At 36.6% G+C, this 23,097-nt stretch overlaps 1 protein-coding gene across 17 annotated transcripts in view; it reads right to left on the bottom strand.

Annotated features, from left to right (window-relative positions):
• The window catches only part of ptprf (protein tyrosine phosphatase receptor type F), a 565,520-nt gene that overhangs the window by 73,704 nt on the left and 468,719 nt on the right, over positions 1–23,097 (bottom strand). For all 17 annotated transcript variants that reach the window (XM_031900923.1, XM_031900922.1, XM_031900927.1 and 14 more), the window contains 2 exons: positions 22,460–22,605; positions 20,869–21,010 (listed from right to left, as the gene is read on the bottom strand). In XM_031900923.1, the coding sequence (XP_031756783.1) occupies positions 20,869–21,010; positions 22,460–22,605 (288 nt within the window). The remainder of the gene's footprint in view (positions 1–20,868; positions 21,011–22,459; positions 22,606–23,097) is intronic.

The following is a 23,097-nucleotide window of genomic DNA, read 5'->3' as shown; positions in this document are numbered from 1 at the left end:
CATTTCTTTTTATCCGCAATTCAAATTGACAGTGGAAAGGTATTTCTGGACGTTTTGTTGTCTCCATTGGACAAGATTTTTAGCATGGGGACAAGACATACTGGTGCCATTACCCACAGAGAAAGAAACGTTGACATAATTCTATTACAATACACCCTGCATTGTCATTGTCTCCGATTGAATTTATAAACAGCACACAACCAAAACCATAATAAACAGTGATAATTTTAGCTGATAAAAAAATAAAAAGCAACTAGGCGTGAGGCCAAGCACACAGCATGTTTTTTTTTTTTCAGACAGCAGAGAAGCTATACTTCTGCCTACGGTGGTGCTTGAAAGTTTGTGAGCCCTTTTGAATTCAATATTTCTGCATAGACATGACCTCAAATTCTATTTTATATTAAAGTCCTAGAACTAGATAATAAAATCTAATTAAACAAATAAGTAAAAAGGGAGGTCACGCAGTATTTAAACACCAGAAAACTTGGTCCTCACTATCAAAGTCTGATGTTAACACATTTGTGTACGTGTGCTATGGTTTGAACAAAGGAGATTTCTGAGGACCTCTGAAAACGTTATGGATCCTCACCAGGCTCCATAAAAAAAATATTGGCGCAACCAGTTCCTCTTCCCTCGCCCCCCTCTCCCAGCCCCAACGCACCATCTGGACGGTGTATTTAAGGTAGGTGAGGGCTGAGGAGGGGAAACACAGGTACAGCAGACACCATGGTCTGGGACCCCTGCTGCCCGGGTCGCCCCATGGGGTCTGATTTAGAGGCGTAGGCTGCGGCTATAACTATGTGGTAGAATCCCCATAGTATAACAATTACTAAAATCCTCTAAAACTGGCTAATACAAAGAGAAAATCAAACAGATGATCCCCATATATATTATAGCCAGCCAGTGCAAAAATAGACAAGCGTAGTGGCTTAAGACACACAGAGGTACTTAGTAGCAGCTACTTGTCATGGCCAATAAATGCCAGAAAATACCCTGCCATAGACAATATTGAGAATTGCCTCTGCTAAAATTCACATAGACACAATTATCAGTAAATGATCAGCATTGTCAATTTAATAGCCAAAACAAGTAGCTGCTACTAGTAGTTCCATGTGTCTTCACCCTTAAAGATCACATAAGGTTTGCCACTAAACATGGCCATCTGTATAGTAAACTATTACAAGTAAATTAATAGATATCAAATTCCATTCACATACTTTACACAGTTCAGGAAGAAAATAGATATTGTATACATACAGTATGATCATTGAACTATCTTTGGACACATGACGTGTCAATTTATTGTCCTAGTCATTTAGGTTTGACGATTATTTCAATGTATTTTAATCAAGATGTAAGTTTATACTTCAACTACTGTTACGGAACACGGTTTCCAGATATTTTGGTGCCAACGAAGAAATAAACATTCGTCTCGTATGGGTAAGGGCTAAATTCCACGGGAGATTTTCATTAGATTTGGTGGGTCAGATTTAATCTGATTCTTAATGCAACAGCACACAACACCATGATATTCCTATAAAATCTGATCTCCACCATCAGATTTTAGTATGTTGAATAAATACACATCATATTTTTCTATCAGTTCCTTTATATTTTAGCCCATGCAACTATATCCAACTTTTAGGATGCGTTGTCTGTCCGACACCATCCTACAACATGTCCTGTGGAGTTTAGCCCTAGCAGCATCTGCTGCTAAAACTCTTTCTTTTAATATTTCTGAGATTTTCCTCATTTATTAATGTTGACATTTAACAGCATGCTGTGTGCATATCTCAACAACGAAAAAAAACTAATTAGTCTGTTAAACGTAAATGCAGAGTGATTATAAGCTAAGTAATTTAATGTTTTCTGCACCATAGACTCAAGGTTTAATACACAATCGGAGCTCACGGCAGTTTTAGATTACTGTGTCTGACCACTCTGCCTGTCTCTCCCTTGCCTGTAGCACTTTGTGATCATCCAATCTCAGTAAATTGGATAAGGTAATTATTTGCAGAAAGTATAATTTAGTGCATTACAATGAGAAGAGGTGAGTGCTTGTTTGAAGAAACACAAAGAGCTAATGTGTTGCAAATTTAGGAACATAAGGGAAGGGTCACTTGCTTTTTTCAAGCACTAGACCAGATAAAAAAATATATTGTGGACAAGGTGGAATATTTGGTTGTAGAGAACCAAACTAAAGATAGTTATATATCTCAGAGCAGTATTTCTGTTGACAGTTTCAGATATCAAATCCCTGGAAGTATTGGATACCTGGAGGGTTTCCACAGTGATCTTTGAGAATTCTCCTCTCATATCCTTATTGTTAAAAGTGATAAATTCTACAGCACCCTAAAATTGCACAATTTGCTCTTCAGAATTAGTTGACTACCAAATATACAATTATTTGCCTAAACAAGGTTTAAATACAATACGCCTTTATTTTAAATCTTACACAGATGCACCCCAAGCAAAAGGGCAAATGATTGCGGTTATCACAGAGCAAGATGTAGCCTTTAAATGGGTAGTTCCCCTTTCAATTAACTTTTAATATGATGTAGACATTGATATGCTAAGAATTTGCAAATGGTTATTTTTTAGGGTTTTCGGTTATTTAGCTTTTTATTCAGCAGCATTCCAGGTATTTCAGCAGCTATATGGTTGCTAGGGTCCTATTTACCCTAGGGACCCGGCAATGGTTTGAGCAAGAGACAAGAATATGAATAGGAGAATAGCAATATAATTAACAAACAGTAACAAAAAAATTGTAGCCTCACAGAGCAAATAGTTTTTTTACTGCTGGGGTCAGTGACCCCCATTTGAAAGATGGAAAGAGGCAGAGAAGTTAGGCAATTAATTCAAAAACTATATAAAAACCACAAAGTTGCTAAAAATAGGGCATTTTATACACATACTAACTGAAAGGTGAACCACCCCTTTAAGACCAGTGCCACAGGGGAGGGATTCTCAGCCTAAACGCGACAATGCAACGCTATTGCCAAAAAAAGGTTTTAGTTTTGCCTACACCCAGAGCCAGTGTGTCAGCCCAGGTATAGGGACAATAGAAAGTATTTTTGAGCGTAGGGGCAGGATTCTTGGCCTGCATTTATCCACAGGCTAATAATTTCACTGCAAGGCACTGGCCTAACAAGGTACAGATTTTTCCCCCATTGTAGACTGTTAATTTTATCACTGCCCTTAAACAATGTTGATGGTGATGTGGATGAGTTAGAGAAATCTACTTTAGAATATATCAGTGAAGGCAAGGTGCACAATTGAATCCTGCTCACATCTAAAAATAAACAGAGAAGGAATATTTTATGCACAAATTAAACTATATTTTTAACAAAACACCAAAAAAAAAGCAATTCATTCAAAAAAAATGCTCATTTGAAACCATGCAGAGATAAATTGGGAGATTTTGAGAGTTGCTGTAGTTACAAAGTCTGTGTATCCATTAAAGAAATTGTCAGTGATTTACATTCTAATTTAATCAGCTCTTTTATAATTAAACAACTAAACAGCTATATCAAACAAATAGTTTAAATACACAATTTTGGTTCCTTATAAAAGCCCTGTGTAAATCCGTACTTTACCCAAAGAAACTGCATGTGGGTGGTAAATAACATTCAAGAACAAGTGCCTGTTAACATGCCTTAGTAAAACACTTAACTTTTACTTTAATATAGATAAAAACTGGTTTAAAAAAATAATTTGAATATGAAAAGGATCAAACATGATTTAACTGAATCAAGTCTAATATGTGACATATACTCTGGATCTTCAATGGGACCTTTAATTTGCTCTAATTCTTGAATGTGACTTGTACTCTGAATAAAACTATTTTGAATGATATGTATAAAATCTAATAGATTCTTAATGTACAACATCTCATGTTCTTTCTAAACAAGAAAATATACTTTATTGAACTCAAAATTGTACGCATTCATTAGATGTTACCCATACTGGAACCTGTAGAACCACACATCAATTTGCTTTCAGAGAAAATAAGAATTGGTTTCTTAAAAAGGATTCTCTGGAAAACAGAATTTCTTTATTTCAGAGCTTTGTTGCTAATGGGTTACTGGATGATAGATCCCATGCTTGCACCTGCCAAGTTATACTATATCCCTAAAAGAGATTAGAGCAGACATGCTACACTAGTGCTTTACATAAGAAGCTCTGCACATGTGCATAGTGTTTGTAAATTTAGTTGTCCTACATTCACAGAGCCTAAACAAATTGCTCATCACAGTATATTCAGAAGGGTATGCTAAATACTTATTATGGTCATCAGAGAGCTGGTTGTTCTATTTCATATAGCACTGTCACTTGAGAATACAATGTATCCCCCCCCCCACCAACAGGTGCAAGGAGTTCTAGAGTAGGTTCTAGACGAGGTGTCTAAAATACAGAGAGGTACCGAGCAGCCATTCAAGGGCATACATCTTTACAGTAAGAGCAAATAAAAAATATCAGGAGTTAAGGAAAATTGGGAATACTGAAGTCCTGCAAGTGGACCAATGTATGTGTCTACCTTAAACGGGTAGTATAAATCCTTTTTAACACAAGTTCAATCAACAGGGTTTTGCCTATTGATTTTGTTATTGCTGGAAAATGTTAATAAGTTTAAAACATTCAACTAATTTACTAAAAAAAAATGACAGTATCAGCCCGCATTCCCCGTGCTGATAACACGACTAAAGTAATATATAGTGATCTAATTTAAAATTAGAGATCCTTGCAAAGTATTGTTAACCAAACAAATTTAGATTTCTAACACTATAAATCTTTTTCAGTATAATGCCAGAGTTATTTTTTTTCTGCTTTAATATCATCTAAAAAGAGGAAATAGAGTGATATGCCTTTTGGAGGTAATTTCCTTCCCAAATGAAAGAAAAAACATAAATGTCAGTGAATTAAGTTATTACAGCTTTAATTGCTCACAATTTTAAGTACTAAAAATGCCATAATCTTTACCACTTTTAATCAGTGGCCAGTGTAATATAATCTCTATTATTGTAAATTTTTGTAAGAGACTAGCGCAAGTGAGGGTTTTTAACGCAGGCGTTGCCAAAAATGTGGAACAGGACTCATGCAAGATCTCAATCAAATTGAGCTATTTTTAATACTGATTATGACAGCATAGGGCCAATTCACTAAAGTGCGTTAAAACGTGCGCTATTTATAGCATGCGGTATAATAACGCACGATTCACTAAAAGCATACTTGCGTTAATTTACGCGCGATACTGCATGCATTATTTTAGTCGTGAAGACTATTTTCGGGCGGTATTTGATGGTACATGCGCTTATCAACATACCACGTATAAATAGTCGCCATGTTAGCCATTGACGGAACTTCCGCTAATCAACGTCCTGCGTATAAATAGTCGCCGCAGGTGTTAATTTTCGCGTACACTAATGCGATATTTAGCGCGTCTGTTTGTGAATCATGCGTTAGCGTTATTTCGGCTTGCAAATTAACGCATGCGTTAAAATTAACGCATGTGGTTGCGTGTAAATTAACACATGCGCTGTGCAACTGTACTGTACACTGTAGTGAATCGCGCGTTAATTTTCACGTCTATATTAACACAAAAAAGTGTGCAATAAAAATTACCGCACTTTAGTGAATCAGCCCTCTTGTGTTCATTGCAACAATTTAGAGATAATCAGTAAACAGGATTACTTGACAGTGAGTATATATTTCGGTTTATTATGTGTGCTTACTGCTGCTCTATCACTAGAGGTCACTGAATGATTATGTAGAATCCCATAACAGTTATTCTCACCTTTGTAGCAATATGTAAAGCCAGTGCTGCCCAACATTTACAATGTAGTGTGTCAAATATCCAATGAAGCAAATGTGAAGAGGACACACTATATCTAAATGATGCCACAAAGAATCTGCAGTTCTTTGGCAATCCAGGGGTATGAGTTTACAAATTACTTAGACAGCCAGATGAAGCTTTCAGCAGAACAGTCTGGCGTAATGTTTTCTATACAGTTTCTGCAGTTAAGGTCTTCTTACAACAAAATATATTCATATAGCTTTTGCTACACACATAAGATTGCCTCAAAACCAAAAAGTAGATTTTGCCATTCGCTCGAGGAATTCTATTGGAACTATGCCCCTGTGGCCAGCTATGCATACAGATCTGGCACCATCGGTTTTTTATATTGCTATCAGACACATAGCAACCCTCATCTAATTGTGCGCAACAAGGCATAACAAAACTGTGGTCCTACAAATGCAACAAAATACACCTGGAAGCTATATCCAACATCCTTTCTGAGTTTTATGGCTCTTTAAATTCGGACGGCAATTGTAATAAACATCTAAATCCTTTTATCTAGTCAACAAATAATACTTTTAACCCCCCACCCGTAAACATATCGCTGTGACTGTTTTTTGTTCAGCTTGCACTTACCAAATCCCTCTGGTGGCCAATAAAGGATATATGCTGTAAAATGCATTACCGACTGACAGCATTAACATCTGGAAAAAACAGTGATTCCATCATTGCCCTCGGCACAGATCCCATGTATACAAAACATTATTACACTTTCCTGCAGCTGCTCTCTCTGGACCCTCCCCATAACACATGGAAAGCTGTCTTTTGTGTGATATGGCTATCAATATTTACACAAATTTGCTCTTCAAAATGTCCCTTTTGCTAGCAATCTGATTCTCAATTTCTCTCAGGTAACGGTGCTACTTGGTTTCCATGGTAACCAAGCGCACACTTAGCTTCTGTCTGTTACAGGCACAGTCTGCATAATGACTAAGGGTTTGCTAGAGCAAGAAAAGGGTGGGGGGGTGGTAAGAGAGAAAGGATATAATAAATATTGTAGTTACTTCTCCATTCTTCTACCTCACTGAAATCTGTAAAGCTAGCTTAGGTGAACAAAAAACATTTTAATAAGCTACAAACAAACCTATCATTAAACTCAGGCAATACATGCAGAATGTAATAGTGAAGACTGCATTTTAAGCATTTTGCAGCCTAATTCTGTATTTACAAAAAAGAATGTATGCAAAAAATACATTTTTCACAAGGAAATGTTCATATTAGTTAAGAAAAATGGCATACAGGGAACAGAACTACTTTGGTGCTGCATCTAGGACACATGGAAGCTAAAGTTGCTATACACAATGATAAATGTTTTCTTATTAACCACTACAGCAAGGCTATCCAGCTTGAGGCCTAGGACTAAATTAAACCCTCCCAGAGAATATTACGGCTTCCAGCAAGGCCAAGAACTTTGCAGACTTTCACATTACATCATCGGTTTAATAGTTTATGGCCAAAATAAGTAATACATATATAACCTCCTTCTCCCTAGTTTCCCACATTCTCAGTTAAATGGATTCCAAGCAAGACATAGCAGCTTTTGTAAATATACACAGTATTATCTAAATTTTGTGGCTCTTCAGAGCTTGTGATCCTCCTTTCAGACCATTTAAACAAGGTCACATAATTCTTCCAATATTCCTTTGTTAATATATCCCTAAGTTCCAAAAGCTGTAAATTATGGTAAAAGCCAATGCAGAAATTTTAGCTTCTACAAAAAGCCAAGGATACTGAAGAAAGAGCATAGGGAGCTCTGGATAAAAGTGCCAGGGACAAACAAAATTGTTTTTTTTAAACGGATTTACAGAACTGGAACAAAGAATTGCACTCATATCAGTGGCAAGACTAGTAACAGAAACCAGAATACACACAAAAGGCAGTAACACACTATGGGGCACATTGATGAAAACACAAATTAGTAAATGTCCCCCTATGTCTATGTTTTATTTATAGCCAAATGTATAATTGTTACCTCTTACTTGGCTTTTTTAACAATACAGAGCATACATAAAAAATTACCCTCCTATGAATTACATTTGGGTGTTTAGGCCACACCCACATTATACCCTAACCATCAGCCTTGCTCTGCCCCACATGAGGGTTGACTGGTCAGGGAACCCCGCCTCCTACCCTGTCCATTAAAAAAATAAAATGAAAAAAATATTTTTTGGCTAAAAACAAAACAAACATTCCTTGTACAGAATATATCTTACAGAATAACTATACCCCCAAACAATGCAAGTCTCTATAAAAAATATTGCATAAAACAGCGCATATGTGAAACCCCGTTTCATACAATAAACCATTTTCATAAATATATACTTTTTAGTAGTATTAGCCATTGGGTACTCCTAAAAAGAAAATTGTCATTTTAAGCACTAAGGGCGGCCCCCCGTTAGGCCACATCAGCCAGAATGCTCGGTCTTTTTCCCCCACACTTGTTCCTGCTACAGTTAGAGCTTCCTGTCAGGCGATCCTTGAGGGAGCACATAGACCATCATAAAATGGTAGCTCAAGGGAAAGGATGTAAAAGGGCAATATTTACCGATTATATACACACACACTACAGTTCGGCAAGATTTTTTTAATAAGACACTTGATATGATATAAACTGTTGGTTAAATATTTATTGAGGGTATCATTTTCCTTTAAACTAAGAACAATGGAGCTTATGCTTTAAGATTTACATTTAATGATATAAAATTTAAAAAAAATAGTTTTGAATATTTGGTCTAGTTATTTAGCATAAATTTTCCCCAAAGTATAAAGCCTGAACTTATAGCTTACTCAACAATTGTGACTTATAGCATTGGTAAAAGTGACCCACTAAAATCATATGATATAATTTAGTTAACATATGTTCAATATTCCTTTTTTCAATAAACACAGAACTACCTGGAAAGCTGCATGACCACATAAATGGGTTTACATACTGATAATAAAACTCTTTGGTGACTTCTAATCTCTGCATCATTTAACAGAGGGCTACAATTTTTTTTTTTTTTTTTTTTTTTTTAATAACACACAAATTTTGTTGAGTCATGTTTCAAGTACAATCATTGAGCATGATTTATTACCGATGACAACACTTGGCAATTCACATTAATAAGGGTATAATATACAAGAATAGCCTGTAAATTATATCCTTAAAAAACAGTATTTAGAGATGTCATCAATTAAAATCAGTGCCACATGACTCACCAAAATTTGTGCATTTAAAAAAAACTAATGTCACCTGTTGTAAAACATGAGGATATTTAAAGTAGCCTTAGAAACCGAGTTTCTAAGCCGGCATAAAAACACTCGGCTTTGTGCCTCTTTATGGTTAATGGATTTGTTTGTTTCACAAATAAGGGTACATTATATTATTTAATAAAACAGTAAAATAGTTCATATGAAATAGATGCCCTTGTAGATATTTACATGTCTGCCATTTTAACACTTATTACCAGAAACCATTAATATATCAGGATAGTAGTATATATTTTCTTCTTCCAAAACTTATTTCCCTCAGTAACACTTAGGGGGCCATTTGCTAGCCATAGGGATTCTTTGTTTCCTCGATTCAGATTTTTAGTGCGAAGTCGCATAAACAAAAAATGGCAGTTCAGAGTTTTCACAACTTTTCCCACACATGCTTTTTCTTTGAGATTTTTTAGTAAATGACAGACATTCATGGGAACAAGTATATTTGAATTTAAAAAAAAAAAAAAGAGAATTGTTACAGTTATAGTAAATCTGCCCCATAGCTTTTCAAAAATACCCGTGTTAAAAACGCATTCCAATTAAATAGGAATTTAATTTAATTTCTACTAAGAACGTAGTTTGAAAACAAAAACCTGCATGTTAATATAAACACTATTTTGTTTTAATAACAATTAGTTGATGCCATATCTGTTGTACACAGCACAGCCCTACTCTGGGAATATGCTTGTCAGTTATGATTAATAATGGTGAGTTACAAATTTCTCAAGTACAATTAATCTCTCACAACAAACATTAAACTAATTTTTTAAGTATCAAATAAGCTGGCTGCAAATGAGTAAATATCAGTGAGAACAATGATGATCACATGCAGTAATGTTCCAAGTGGGTTTTGCATTTACTGATTGTGTCCTCATTTAAATTCCTCACTGACTAGTCTGTCTTCTATACATTATTTGTGAAGCACAAGGAACCAGACTGTTCTGTCCATTTTATGTTTTGAACAGCCACTGGGAGCAAGTAAGGACGAGACAGCTGAGCGCAGCAGAGGTTGCTCTGTGATGTCAAGGTTATAGAGCTGAGCTGGCAGACACAACACACCAACCTCATCTAGCCGTTTGTTAGATTTTTAATTTCATTTCATCCTGAGGCTAAATGAGAGGTTAGATTCTGGTATGTTTCCTCTAAATGCTCTTGCCAAACTAAACTGACTATGTAGTTAAATGTAAGCTGCCAAACGTAAGTATTCTCTTTTATTATTACATGGTACAAGCTATAAATTAAGATCTGCAGTTCAGCATAGTTCACTGTGACACCTAAAAGCAATGTAACCCAATAACTACTACTAATAGTCAAAGTCCCATCTCTCTATACCTTGTTTACAATGTTCATAAGCATTATTTACATAAATTATAATGATATGAGATAAGCACATCACAGATGAAATTAAAAATCATTCATCCTGTGCCAAAAGACAGTATCCTAAGAGGCAAATTTATTCTGAAAGCTAAATGCATATTTGGTTAACAAAGTCATAACAAAGAACTACTTAAACACGGGACACGGGGTCTTTTATTTACTTAAGGCTAAGAGAGTGGAGGGACTGGAGGGAAGAGGGTGATCCACAGTGTCAAAAGATCAAGAAGCATTAGTGAGCAGTAGCTTTTGGTTTTAGCCTATAAGAGGTCATTAGTTAGTCAGGTAAGAGCAGTTTCTGTGGAGTGTTGTCTAAAACCAGATTATAGTGGATCCAACAGGTTTCAGAGAGGTCAGAGAGGAATAGTGGCAGTCGGTTGTAAACTAGGCACTCAAGTAGTTTATGGAGGTAAAAGGGAGCAAAGATATAGCTCAGAGAGAAATCCTTGTCCCGCACCCAACGGGTTAACCTACGGGTATCGGGCCAACCTGCATATCACTACTGCAGAAGTCTGACTCTGACCGGGAATGGTGCAAGCAACACAAGTGTACGTGACAGCAGTGTGCCAAGGTTGGAGCTGTTTGGTTCTAATGCATTTTGTTTCGGCAGGAGCAAGCTCATTAAGGGCAGTGATGAGTGTGCTGTCGGCAGGACATGGTTGAGATAGAGTGGAAGAGAGTCAAAGGAAGAAGAGAGATGTGACATGTTTAGGGATTGCAGGTCATAGTATATGCATGTTTGGGGGATTGCAGAGGGTGTGGAGGGAGTTTAAGTGTGAGTAGAATGTGATCAGAGAGGGGGAAATGGAGTTTATAAAGCTGGAGATTGATAACTATAAGATCCAGGGAGTTCCCATTGAAGTGAGAGGGGGAATCAAAGCAGAAAGATAAACCAAAGGAGGATGTTATTAAAAAGAGTTTAGAGACAGCAGAGTCATTAGGATTAACAGGTATGTTAAAGTCACCCATATGACTGAATATGTCAAAGTCAAATGGGTAAAGTTTTAGGAACTTCACCGATATATCTGCATTACCTAAGTAAGCTTTATTAGAAAGATCTAGGTAAATACAGTCTTTTTTGTTGTTTGGGTGTCTGACTTCTCTCAGAAAAATCCTTAATTCTCGTGGCCAGAGTCTGCGCAGTTCTCTCCTCTCCCATCTCCTGCTCCCCTTCTAGGGCTCTTTACTCGGGTATGGCAATGCTTTCTGCAGAATAAATATATTGTTCTAGGTGACACTAATGTGGCAGTAAAATGCCAAAATGACTTTCCTTCTCCTTTAATTGTTTTGCAATAAATATTCAGTTTATCCCAACTTCAGTTTTATGGTAGCTGAAGTATCCGTCTTCATACATGATAAAATACAGGGGGTCAAACATTTGTGATTTCTGGATGTATCCTAAAGTAGTCACAAATACAGAAAAACTACAGTCTATGACAATGCAGAATGCAACATTAATTATAAAATACAAAAAAACACCAAAAGTTTACGATTGAGCACATTCCAAGAATACAGGCACTTATCTTCATACAGTGATGATGTTCATGACCCCAACCACTTTTTTTTATGTAAAATAGATTTTATTTTTCTATATGAACCAAGATTCTGAAAGTCATCAGTAATAAATAAGCTGCAGCATTAAAACAGTATATGCCCCAAGCCCATTATACTCACGCTGTCAACAGCTCACTGAAGCACACTCTAATTAGCCATAGCACATAATGAAATGTAGCCATCTCATCTTTAGCCAATTTTGATAGAGCTGATAATTAGCAGTGACAGACAAGATGCAGTCCTACATAGTTCAGAAAATATGCATCACTTCCTTGCAACTACCAAAGTCTGCCTACTACTTGTATAAAGGAAATCATGTTTAAGTATGTGCTTTCCATTTGCCTTCTATTTATTTTAACTAAATTAAATAAAATCCTAGCTTACAAGATGCAAAAAAAATTATTTTCTGTATATTTGCACTATAAATATGGTGTCAATGTTGTTGTTCTTTTCTTATACTACCTGTCACATCTCAGTTAAAAGCTAGTCATCAAAAATTAGTAGAAGTTTTTTTTTTCTTTTTTAAGGAAATCTCTTTCTGCCAAGGTATATACTTTCATATGCAACAGCCTCTAACATTCATAAGCTGCTTAAATCTGTTCAACAGCTAGGGAAGGCAAAGTTAGATCAAACCTGCAAACAGTTTTATGTAGAATACTTATAAGACAATGATGCATAACCTACAAAGCCCAAATGTATATGATGCATTACATTTTGAAGAACATTGTATTTCCCAGATAAGTCTGGCAAGACACAAAAAAGCTAGGAGCTCTGGAATCATATTCACTTTTGTGAATATTGTGGAAAGGCAGATACAATTTAATACTACTGAAATGTTTTTGATAGCTGCTGTTAGCATATGTGCTGCTCTTTCCCTACTTGCTTCTGTTAATGTTTTTTTCCTACCCACTAATTGCAGGTCCTTTGATTTTATAATCAGTCCCTGTCCCCCTATTTTTCTTCTTGGCAGTAAAAGGATGTCATGTGTCCTGGTGCAAGTTGCTTCTCCTCCCTCCTCAGCTTGCTAACTAAGCATGACTTGAAGGCAGGTAACATACAGCGTGCAGCCCAGTGAGCCCCAGCTAGCTTTGAGCAAGGACATATTGTGCAGCCGCTGCTTCCTCAGACATTCATTTGTAACTGTCAAATGTTTATCACTGACAAATCTGTCTCTTTGAGGAAGACACTCAGGATGCAGATAAAGGGGAGCATGTAAAAAGCAATATTTATGGAGCCTTAAAAGAATTTTGACATTGCTCCTTACTCTAATGCAACAAGAAAACACATCGTTGAGAAAATACAGCAAACGGATATAACTTGATTGGAGATTAAAAAAGCATGGAGCAATATATAATGGGGCTCATTCATCATCGTGAAGTGCTACGACTGAGATCCCATAGGGAATCTTTGGAACAGCTGCTTTTTAACAAAGGGGCTAACATACCGTTTGATATTAACATGTTTAAAAAAAACAGATGCATGGAACAGTCTGAACTCTGGAGATCTAATAGAAAGATTGCAAATATTTTGGGATTCTAAAAAGCATATGATTATGCCATACACAGAAACATATCAAGAGAGAAAAAGTTTTAATTTTGGAAAAGTGATGGGCTTGGTCTGATGGGTTTGGTCACCCTTCTCTGGATTATTGAATGTAATATATGATTTTAAATCATATCATCATCACTTGCACACACATATAACAGGTTTATAACAAATGAAATGGGTTGATAAGCAGATGAAATATGCCAACAGGGCTAAATAATGAAAAGCTCATATTAGTACCAGTATAGCCTTAAGAGAGTAATCAGACTATGGAATGACTTTCCAGATGAAGTAATGATTTCAATCCACAAGAGCAAATTGTGATTAAACAGGAAACTTTCCTAAAGGAAAAAAATACTGCTTCTTTGCAGGCAATGGAAGCGACAGCCAATGCTATCTAGTATTATATTCTGCCTCAATTTGGTTTTGATAAACAGAAAAGTAGCTTAAATGCACAAAGCCTCCACGTGGTATTGCTAATTCTGAAAAGCACTGCATTTTAATACAATCACCCATGAGGTTCTGTGAACAACAAAAAAACAAGGCTCATGTAATAAAAGCCTGTAATGTTACACATTCAGCCAATCTGAACTGGGAATAACTGCTTTTCATTGAGCTGTATCATTTATGTGTGCACCACACTGACATGAACCAAGTGAGACAGATAAAGCATGGATAATGCATTTCCAGTGACCTCAATGTTGCGTGTCTAGTGAATGCAAGGTTATCAACAAGTTTCAAGTCCACGGTACTTTAGCCAATGGAAATGCATACATGAGTAAAACTGAACTGGCAAAAAAATGTTTATAGGACAAAATAAATGTCTTCAAAGAGAACACCTACAGTCAAACACGGAAGGGGATCACTTAAGCATTGGGGTTGATTTGCTGGCACTGGGAAAAGTGCCTGAATCAGAGTATGGCATCATGAAGTCAGGATATTACCAAGATATTTTGGAGTGTCATATTGAACCCTCTGTCAGAAACCCAGGTCTCTGTTCTGCTGGAATGATCTGCTGATCTGTTGCAATGACCGTAAGCACAATTGATAAAACACCCTGGAATGGTTAAATTAAGAAACACTAAACATTTTTAAAGTGGTAAGCAATGGGTCCAGATCCTAAGCTCGCTGAACCCGTGTGGAGAGATTATAAAACTGCAGTTAGCATAAGGCAGGAGTCCCCAATCTTTTTTGCCCATGAGTCACATTCTAATGTTAAACGAGTGGGAGAGCAACACAAGCATTAAAAAGTTCCTGGCGATGCTAAATATGGGCCGTGATTGGTTATTTGGTGGCCCATATATGACCGGACAGCCTATAGGAGGTTCTGTTTACAAGTACACGTGTTTTTTATGGAACCAATTTGCCTTCAAGCCAGGAATTAAAAAATAAGCACCTGCTTTGAGGCTGCTGTGAGCATCAACCAAAGTATTGGTGAACAACATGTTGCCTGTAACAATTGGTTAAACTGGTGGAACTTCTAATGCAAAAAAAGGGGTGCTTAAAGGGGTAGTTTACCTTTAAATTAAATTTTAGCAGGGCTGTGGAGTCGGTAGATAAATTCTCCGACTCAGACTCCTCAGTTTCTGATACTTCTGACTCCGCGACTCCTCTGTTTTTAATATGCTAATGTATTTTATACATCTAGGAAGGGGAAGGGGCACTTAAAACACAACTGAACTGATAATAAACTGATAGACAATTTTATCTATACTCCTACTTCTAATGATTTCCCTAGAATCCCATAGTCATGTTTAAAGTTTAAGCTAACATTACAGCTGAATTACACCAGTTTTTCAAATGTTTTAAAGCTTCAGTCTTAAAGGAACAGTAACACCAAAAAATAAAAGAGCTTTAAAGTAATAAAAATATAATGCACTGTTGCCCTGCACTGGTAAAACTGGTGTGTTTGCTACAGTAAAACTACTATAATTTATATAATAAGCTGCTGTGTAACCATGGGGGCAGCCATTCAAGCTGGAAAAAAGGAGAAAAGGCACAGGTTACATTGCAGATAACAGATAAGTTCTGTAGAATACAATACTGTTTTATCTGTTATCTGCTATGTGTCTGTGCCTTTTCTCCTTTGAATGGCTGCCCCCGGGGCTACACAGCGGGGTATTTATATAAACTATAGTAGGGTTTCTGTAGCAAACACCCCAGCTGTACCGGTGCAGGAATGGCTGCCCCCGGGGCTACACAGCAGGGTATTTATATAAACTATAGTAGGGTTTTTGTAGCAAACACCCCAGCTGTACCAGTGCAGGAATGGCTGCCCCCATACTACACAGCAGCTTATTTATATAAATTATAGTAGATTTTCTGAAGTAAACACACAGTGCAGGGCAGCAGCACATTATATTTTAGTTACTTTTATACACTTTCATTTTTTGGTGTTACTGTTCCTTTAAACTATTGACTATCCATTCCCTTCACGTATACAAGTATTTCTAGTCCTGCAAATTTTTTTTACTTAATTAGTTATCAGTGAGAGTTAGGCTGGGTTCCCAGTGGGCATTGTGTTCCCTGTAACAGAGGAACACGACGCAGTGGAGCTGCGGCACCTTAACTGTGCGTTACATCCCATTTAGTGAAGCACACAGTCAATGAAAAGCTTCATGGTCACTCAACGTGTTCGTTTATGCACTGCGTGCATTGGGCTTTATTCTTATAGCAGAGAAGTAATTAATTAGGACTGTTTGTGAATTGGGACATTTAAACTTGCTTTATTTTTTTTTTTTTATTCCCATTTAAATTTAGTAGGAGTCGGAGTCGGTTCATTTTTTACTCCAGGTACCCAAAATTGACTCCGACTCCTCGACTCCGACTTCACAGCCCTGAATTTTAGTATGTTATATAATAGCCTATTCCTAGCAACTTTGCATTTGATCTTCATTATTTATTTTTATAGTATGCAAATTATTTGCCACTTCTACATCTTTCCAACTTTTTAAATGGGGGTGACTGGCCCAGGCAGCAAAAACTATTACTTTGTGAGCTTATAATTTTTTTATTGTTACTTCTTACTCCTTATCTTTCAGTCCCTCTCCTATTCATATTCCAGTCATTTAAACCACTGCCTGGCTGCTAAGGTAAACAGAACCCTAGCAACCAGACAGCTTCTGAAATTCCAAACTGGAGAGCTGCTAAACAGAAAACAAAATAACTGAAAAACCACAAAAAAACAAAAAATGAAGACCAATTGCAAACTGTCTCAGAATATCACGGTCTACATTTTATTAAAAGTTTATTCAAAGGTGAACATCCACTTTAATCAAAACAGAAAGACTCTATGATAGAGACATGACAAGTCTGAGAGGTTTGGTTTTAATTCTTGCAGATACAAAAGACATATGCTGAAGGAAGAGGGCATTTTTGTCAGATTATGGGAAGAGCTTCTTGCTCAGCAATCTGAAAGCTGTTATGACTCCCAGTGGGATAAGGCTGTGTATTATGCACAATTCTTGCCCTTCATTCTTTAACTTACGTGGCCATCTTGTCTAACCTTTGAGCAATTTATTGTCATGTCTACTCAAAAACACATTCACTTCACTATACCACAACTGCACTGCATCTTACCTTGGGAATCTGTGTCACTATATACATTATAAGCCTATGCACTCACTGATTGCCCCTGCTATCCCCCCCCAGGCATGCAAGCGGAGTAAGTTTCTGTACTGCTTCAGGTCATAATTGAAAAAGACAGAAAATGCTCAATATGACTCATACATAATTCAGTTATAAGCTGCCCAGGAGGAAAAGAAAAAAGAATGGAACACAGGTGATTTGGCATCTCTCTCTATTTCTGTTTCTCTCTTTTTCACTGCGCATCAACAGGAGAAATAATTTTCAATTACTCAAAATGTGTGCACAAGTTCACTCTTCCCAGAAGAACTGCAGAAATTGAAATGAACAGGACTACCAAGAACTAAGCAGGATAAAAAACACATGACTACTGCTCTTTGCTACCGTGAGATTGTCACTGAACTCATGGTGAGAGAGAGCTACATGCAGTCTCACTTCTAGCACAAAAAATGCAAAATACAAAAGGTAATAAATCAGAGTTCACTTGAAAGAGAATCAAGATCTAAGGAACATCACAAAGAGAAGATGTTATCCCTTTCCAAAAGGCACCTTTCAAATAGTCTCAACTTGAGGTTGGATAGTAAAGAGGTTAACCAACTCATGGCAGAGAAAATAGGCAAGGCAATCTATCCTTGGACATGCCTGTAACATACTGCACATCTTGCATGTGAGGCCCATCAGCCTCAGATAGATTATGACACAACGTGTAGTTCACAGCAGCTAAATGACAACTTGCATCACAGCCTTATTTTTTATAGCAAATGGCTAAAGAACTACAACTGGTTCTTGTTGTGAACACAGTACTGAGAAGCACATGAGGGATTATGGGAGAACCATAGAAGAAGTTGTCAGCAGGGAAGATCATTACTTTCTAAAAGCATAAACATTCTTTAAACCCCATATGAAGACTGGCAGGCAATATTTCTTAAAATCATTACCTGGCATGGTAACCAATTACATTTCATTTCATGTACAAGGTACCTATTATTCAAATAAGAAATTGTTCCTGGAAGACCTTTAATAAATAACTTTTCCGTGTAAAATAAATAATGTGTGGAGACTATTCTCTGGCTTTTTGTTGCTACACAGCACTAAATATGATGTAAGTATGTAAAAAATATTTATTATGAAACAAATTTAGGCACAGTAAAAAAAACATGTGGACTAAGGGCATACAGGTGACTGATCTTACTTTTTTTCTCAATCCCACTTCCCAAACTGTATACCACCTGTTTTCCCTCACATATCTGCATGTGTGTTCTGCAGCTACAATTCCTCTAGTGGTCCTGGGAGAAAGGAGTAATTTGTCACACATGGCAGAGCTCAGTGAGCCCAAGGACATGTCCAATTTATAGGACACTGTTCTGAGCAGCAGCAGAGTAATTACAGAAAAGAGAAAAAAAAAAAACACCATAGCCTGACCTTCTGGTTAAGGCATACTTGAGATTGTAAAGTTACTTAAGTTACATATGCTAAGCACAAATATAAGTTTCTGCAGAGGAGACATTGTAGAGTGAGTTTTAAGTGGCCTTACACAACATTACATTAGAACTAATATTATTCCTTTTCAGAACAATTATTTACTACTACTTTTTAACTACTTTTGCTTCTGTCTGTAGGCTACATCATAAAGGACCAAAGAGGAGTATTCAGCAGAAGGGTGCTTTTGGCAGATGAAACTCCAGATGTGTGACGAAACAGCGTAGTTGTTTCCTAGGAATTTTTTGCAATTTGCAATTGCAATATTCTTACAATAACTAGTACTATTTGGAGCAGAAATGTTAAACAGGCTGTAAAGGTGATTTATTGTACATGTAGCTAAGAGAGAGTCCCCATAGGGAAGCCAAAAGCAGTGGGGATGAGAGTGGCTGCCTGAAGGACAATTAGTATGGGATATGGTATAATTGCTTATTTGGTTTGCTTATTTGGGAAGCCCGATTAGGGCGAGTTTTCGATTGAACATTTGTTTGCAGTCAGATATGCAAGATGATTGATAACACAAGGTTTTTGATATATTGCTGCAACTTTGTTATTAGCTATGGGGGTTTTGGTCACACATTGGACTGCAGGGAGATCTTGAAACGAAAATGTCTGAAAATCTATCTATACATTCCTTTAAAGGGTAATGTCCCAAGTAGAGATTAGTCGCCTGCGATGCCTTTTCACCAGCAACAAAGGGAATTGTCGGTGAAGAGGGCTAAGCATCGCTTCAGTTTTCCGAAATCACGCAAAGTTGCCTGCAGGAGGAAATGTTGTGCGACTTGGAAAAACTGAAGCAATGCATGTGCCTTTCTACCAGCGATTCCCTTTGTTGCCAGTGGAAAGGCATTACGGAGAGATAAGTTGCCCACGGTAGCAGAGATCTATCGCAGGTGACTGACCTCTACATGGGACATTAACTTAAAAGCTGTTATGCTTAAAGACTGTTGTGGTTATAACTAAATGCATAGCAATACACAATACACTCTAGAAATATAATTAAAAGTGCTATACCACCTATACACAAGTTTTAGCATTAGAGTGGACCTATCACCCAGACTTAAAAAGCTGTATAATAAAAGTCCTTTTCAAATTAAACAAGAAACCCAAATTCATTTTTATATTAACACATTCAACCCCATTATATAGGCATTTAAAAATCCCAACTGTCAATCATATATTGCCTGCCCTGCCTCTATGCCTTAGGCATAGAGGCAGGGCAGACAAGTACTTCCAATTCAGCTCTCACTTTCCCCCTCCCTTCTAACCATCTAAATTTTGTAGCCAGTGCAATGGCCTGGGCATCTGGTCCCCAATTCTGGCACATACACAAGATTTTGGGGTAATACAAAGCTTGCCCTAATAACAGTGTCCACAAAATGACACCTGCCTATTTTATGTGATTGTGTAATTCCAGGACTGAAGAAAACAAGTTTTATATTACTTACATAGTGTAAGTGAAGTTTATTTTGCTTTACAAACACAATAGAAAAGAATTTCATAGGGTGACAGGTCCCCTTTAAGAGTTCCTGCATAGTGCTTATCCCCTTGCATTAGATAACGTCAACAAAATCTTCTCAATTTAAATTCTCAAAATGTTTTGGCCACCCTTCTACTTGGATATTTTCTGGTACACATTAGGCTATCCATTTCAGACATGAATTTACAGCACTGTCTCAATTCAAGAGCCATGGCTCATGTGGAATTTGACAAGACTGTTCTTATAGGCACAGCTACAGGGGTCAAATCACATTCATCTGTCATCCCCTTGGGAACTCTAAAGCAAGTGTTCCCCCTTTCACTTGCATTTTCAGTCACAGACAATATATTTACCATTGTTTTCAATGGGAAGAGGCGACAAAGCAATAAAGGGCTATTTGACCATTAGCAGAGTGACAAAATGCCACATGTGGCTTTATAGTGTAAAAAAAAAAAAAAAAAACCCTTAGTAGGGTTATAGTCCACAGAACCTTTCAAATATATATGATAAATGGATCATTTACAGTAACAGTGTAGTTTCGTAACCACTAATGATTATCTTAACAACCTAACCTTTACAATGTCTAATTCTATAAAAAGAACTAGATGCACATAGTCACACAAAATATGTATTCAGTTATGGAAATAAAATATTTTTTTTTTAGAAGTAACATAAGTTTTTTGAAGGCCAACATATTTAAAAAACTTTAGAATCTCTTTGGGAGTGGGTGATCGCTCTTGTATATTACCTTCTAGTACTGTTAGCTTAGCACTGCTGTTGATCTCACCAACGCTGTTGGTTGCAGTGCACTCGTATATTGCTTCGTCTCTGTGTACACGGAGAGGTTGAATTCGAAGGACAGATCCCGATCCATCGTCAAACTCTATTACCTGAGAAGCAAAAACTGTTAAAATCAGAAATCCTACTTTATCGGTATCATAAATGTAGAATGAGCTAAATTATCCTCTATATCTAAATAACACTGAGCTTAAATAGTGAGAAATAGATAATGATGTTGCTAGTAATATCTGTGGAGAATTCTCAGATGAAAGGTCATCACCACCAATGACTGGTTCAATTGGTGAATTTGTTGTCAGATTTAAAGGGCATGTCAACCCCAAAAAATACATTTTTGCTTAACAAAATAATACATTCTAAGCAATATTCATATATACATGTATTGCAAAATTTCAGTGTTTTGAATGTTTGAAATTTGTAAATATAATTGCTAAAAAAAAAAAAAAAAAAAAAAATTTCAAAAAAAGCATTTGCTTAACTCCTGGCTGTCACTAGTTATGACCAGGGTAGACAACAGAAAGGGGCACACACTGCTTATAATAGCAAGTACATATACCAATAACTAAAAAAACATTCAAACATTGCAATGGATATATATTGCAAGGTTGCTTAGCATTATGCTTTCTGTTACTAGCCAATAATTTATTTTTCACATGCTGACATGTCCTTTTAAAGAGAAGTACCTCCTTTGAAAGACTGGCTATTTTGGTGAGTATGCCTTTAAAGGAAAAGTAGGTAGAAAATACTACATTTTTAGCCAGGTGTGTTCAGTTTATCCCTAAAAACAAAGAAAATTGATTCTGGGTATATGGAGTACATCTTTGCATGAAGCTTGCAAGCAAAGCAGTGTGTCAGATAGTAATTGAGAATAGCTACAAAAATCAAAACTATAAAACCTCAAACTCCTATTTTTCTGCATTCTAGCCATAAACTATGTTTTATTCTCCAATAGCCTCCTGCACTTTGATAACTTCCACCAACAAAAGCAAGCAAGAGTTGAGGAGCAGAAACAAAATTGTTGTGGCTACTTGTCATTAAAAGAATGCTAAGCCGCAAATGTCCAAAACTGAAAAACAACTGGCAAGTATTGCTCATGGCCTTTACAGTAAGACTTAATTAATCTATATGTGGCATAGCTGTTACCATCTACTATACCAAATGTTAGTGTTTGATAGTTTTAAACTACGAGAGCAAATATTTTCAAACAATAAACTGCTAAAATATTAGTTTTTATTTTTGGTCACAGTGTTCATCATATTTTGTTTGCTTATCAATGGCTGCTAAATAATGTAGAATAACAGTAGTGACTAGACTACTGATTTTCCACAGTATACCTATGAGGCACAAAAGGGAGTTGACATACAATACAATTGCTTGTTACAAAAGATTACTGCCTGTTTCACAGAGATTTTTGTCTGGCCATTCAATGCACTGCCATAGCATAATACAGCTCATTAGCTTCCCATCAGGGCACACTATTCAACAGACAGTAGGGATGCAAAAAGGTGTCTTCCATCTCTGCTCTCTGAATGGGCAATTACCTCAAAGCGCTGGGAACTGACTTTCTTCCCCTTCTTCATCCAGGTAATCCGTGGCTTGGGGTCTGCTGTCGCTTGGCACACAAAAGACGCAACACCACCTGATATTCCAATCTGGTCATCGGGCTTCCTGACAAAGACTGGCTCATCTGCAGCAATAGATATTAGAACATGATGATTGGACAGAGCAAAAGAGGAATGTCCGCACATTTTACATGATCACATAAGCTGTTTAAAGGCACTGTTATAATATCAAAAAGATAAATATTTTCTGAGTGTGTTATAAAAAATCTTTTTAATGGATATTATATTGAAAAGTAAAATAAACAATAAAAATATGTTGGAATAATTTATAGCCAAGCTGTTTTGTAAATGGGAACACACACACACATTATATATTACATATCACTCTCTTCCTAGACTGAAAGGCATAGATAATTTTCTTAAACGCCAGGGCCAATAGCAAAATGCTTTACTTGTTCCTTTTATTCAAGCTTATTTCACTAAAATATTTATCATATGATGCTGCAAATAAAAGATATATGCATGGTTTTATGATTAACATTTCATGCAGCATTTGTGACGTACAAGTTTTTTTTCCTTTGGCTATATAAAATAGAATATAAAACTATATAAAAGTT

The sequence above is a fragment of the Xenopus tropicalis genome, chromosome 4 (genome assembly GCF_000004195.4).
Source record: "Xenopus tropicalis strain Nigerian chromosome 4, UCB_Xtro_10.0, whole genome shotgun sequence".
NCBI lineage: Eukaryota > Metazoa > Chordata > Amphibia > Anura > Pipidae > Xenopus > Xenopus tropicalis.
The sequence above is the reverse complement of the archived record's forward strand: the minus strand, read 5'-3'. Positions and strand labels throughout refer to the sequence as shown.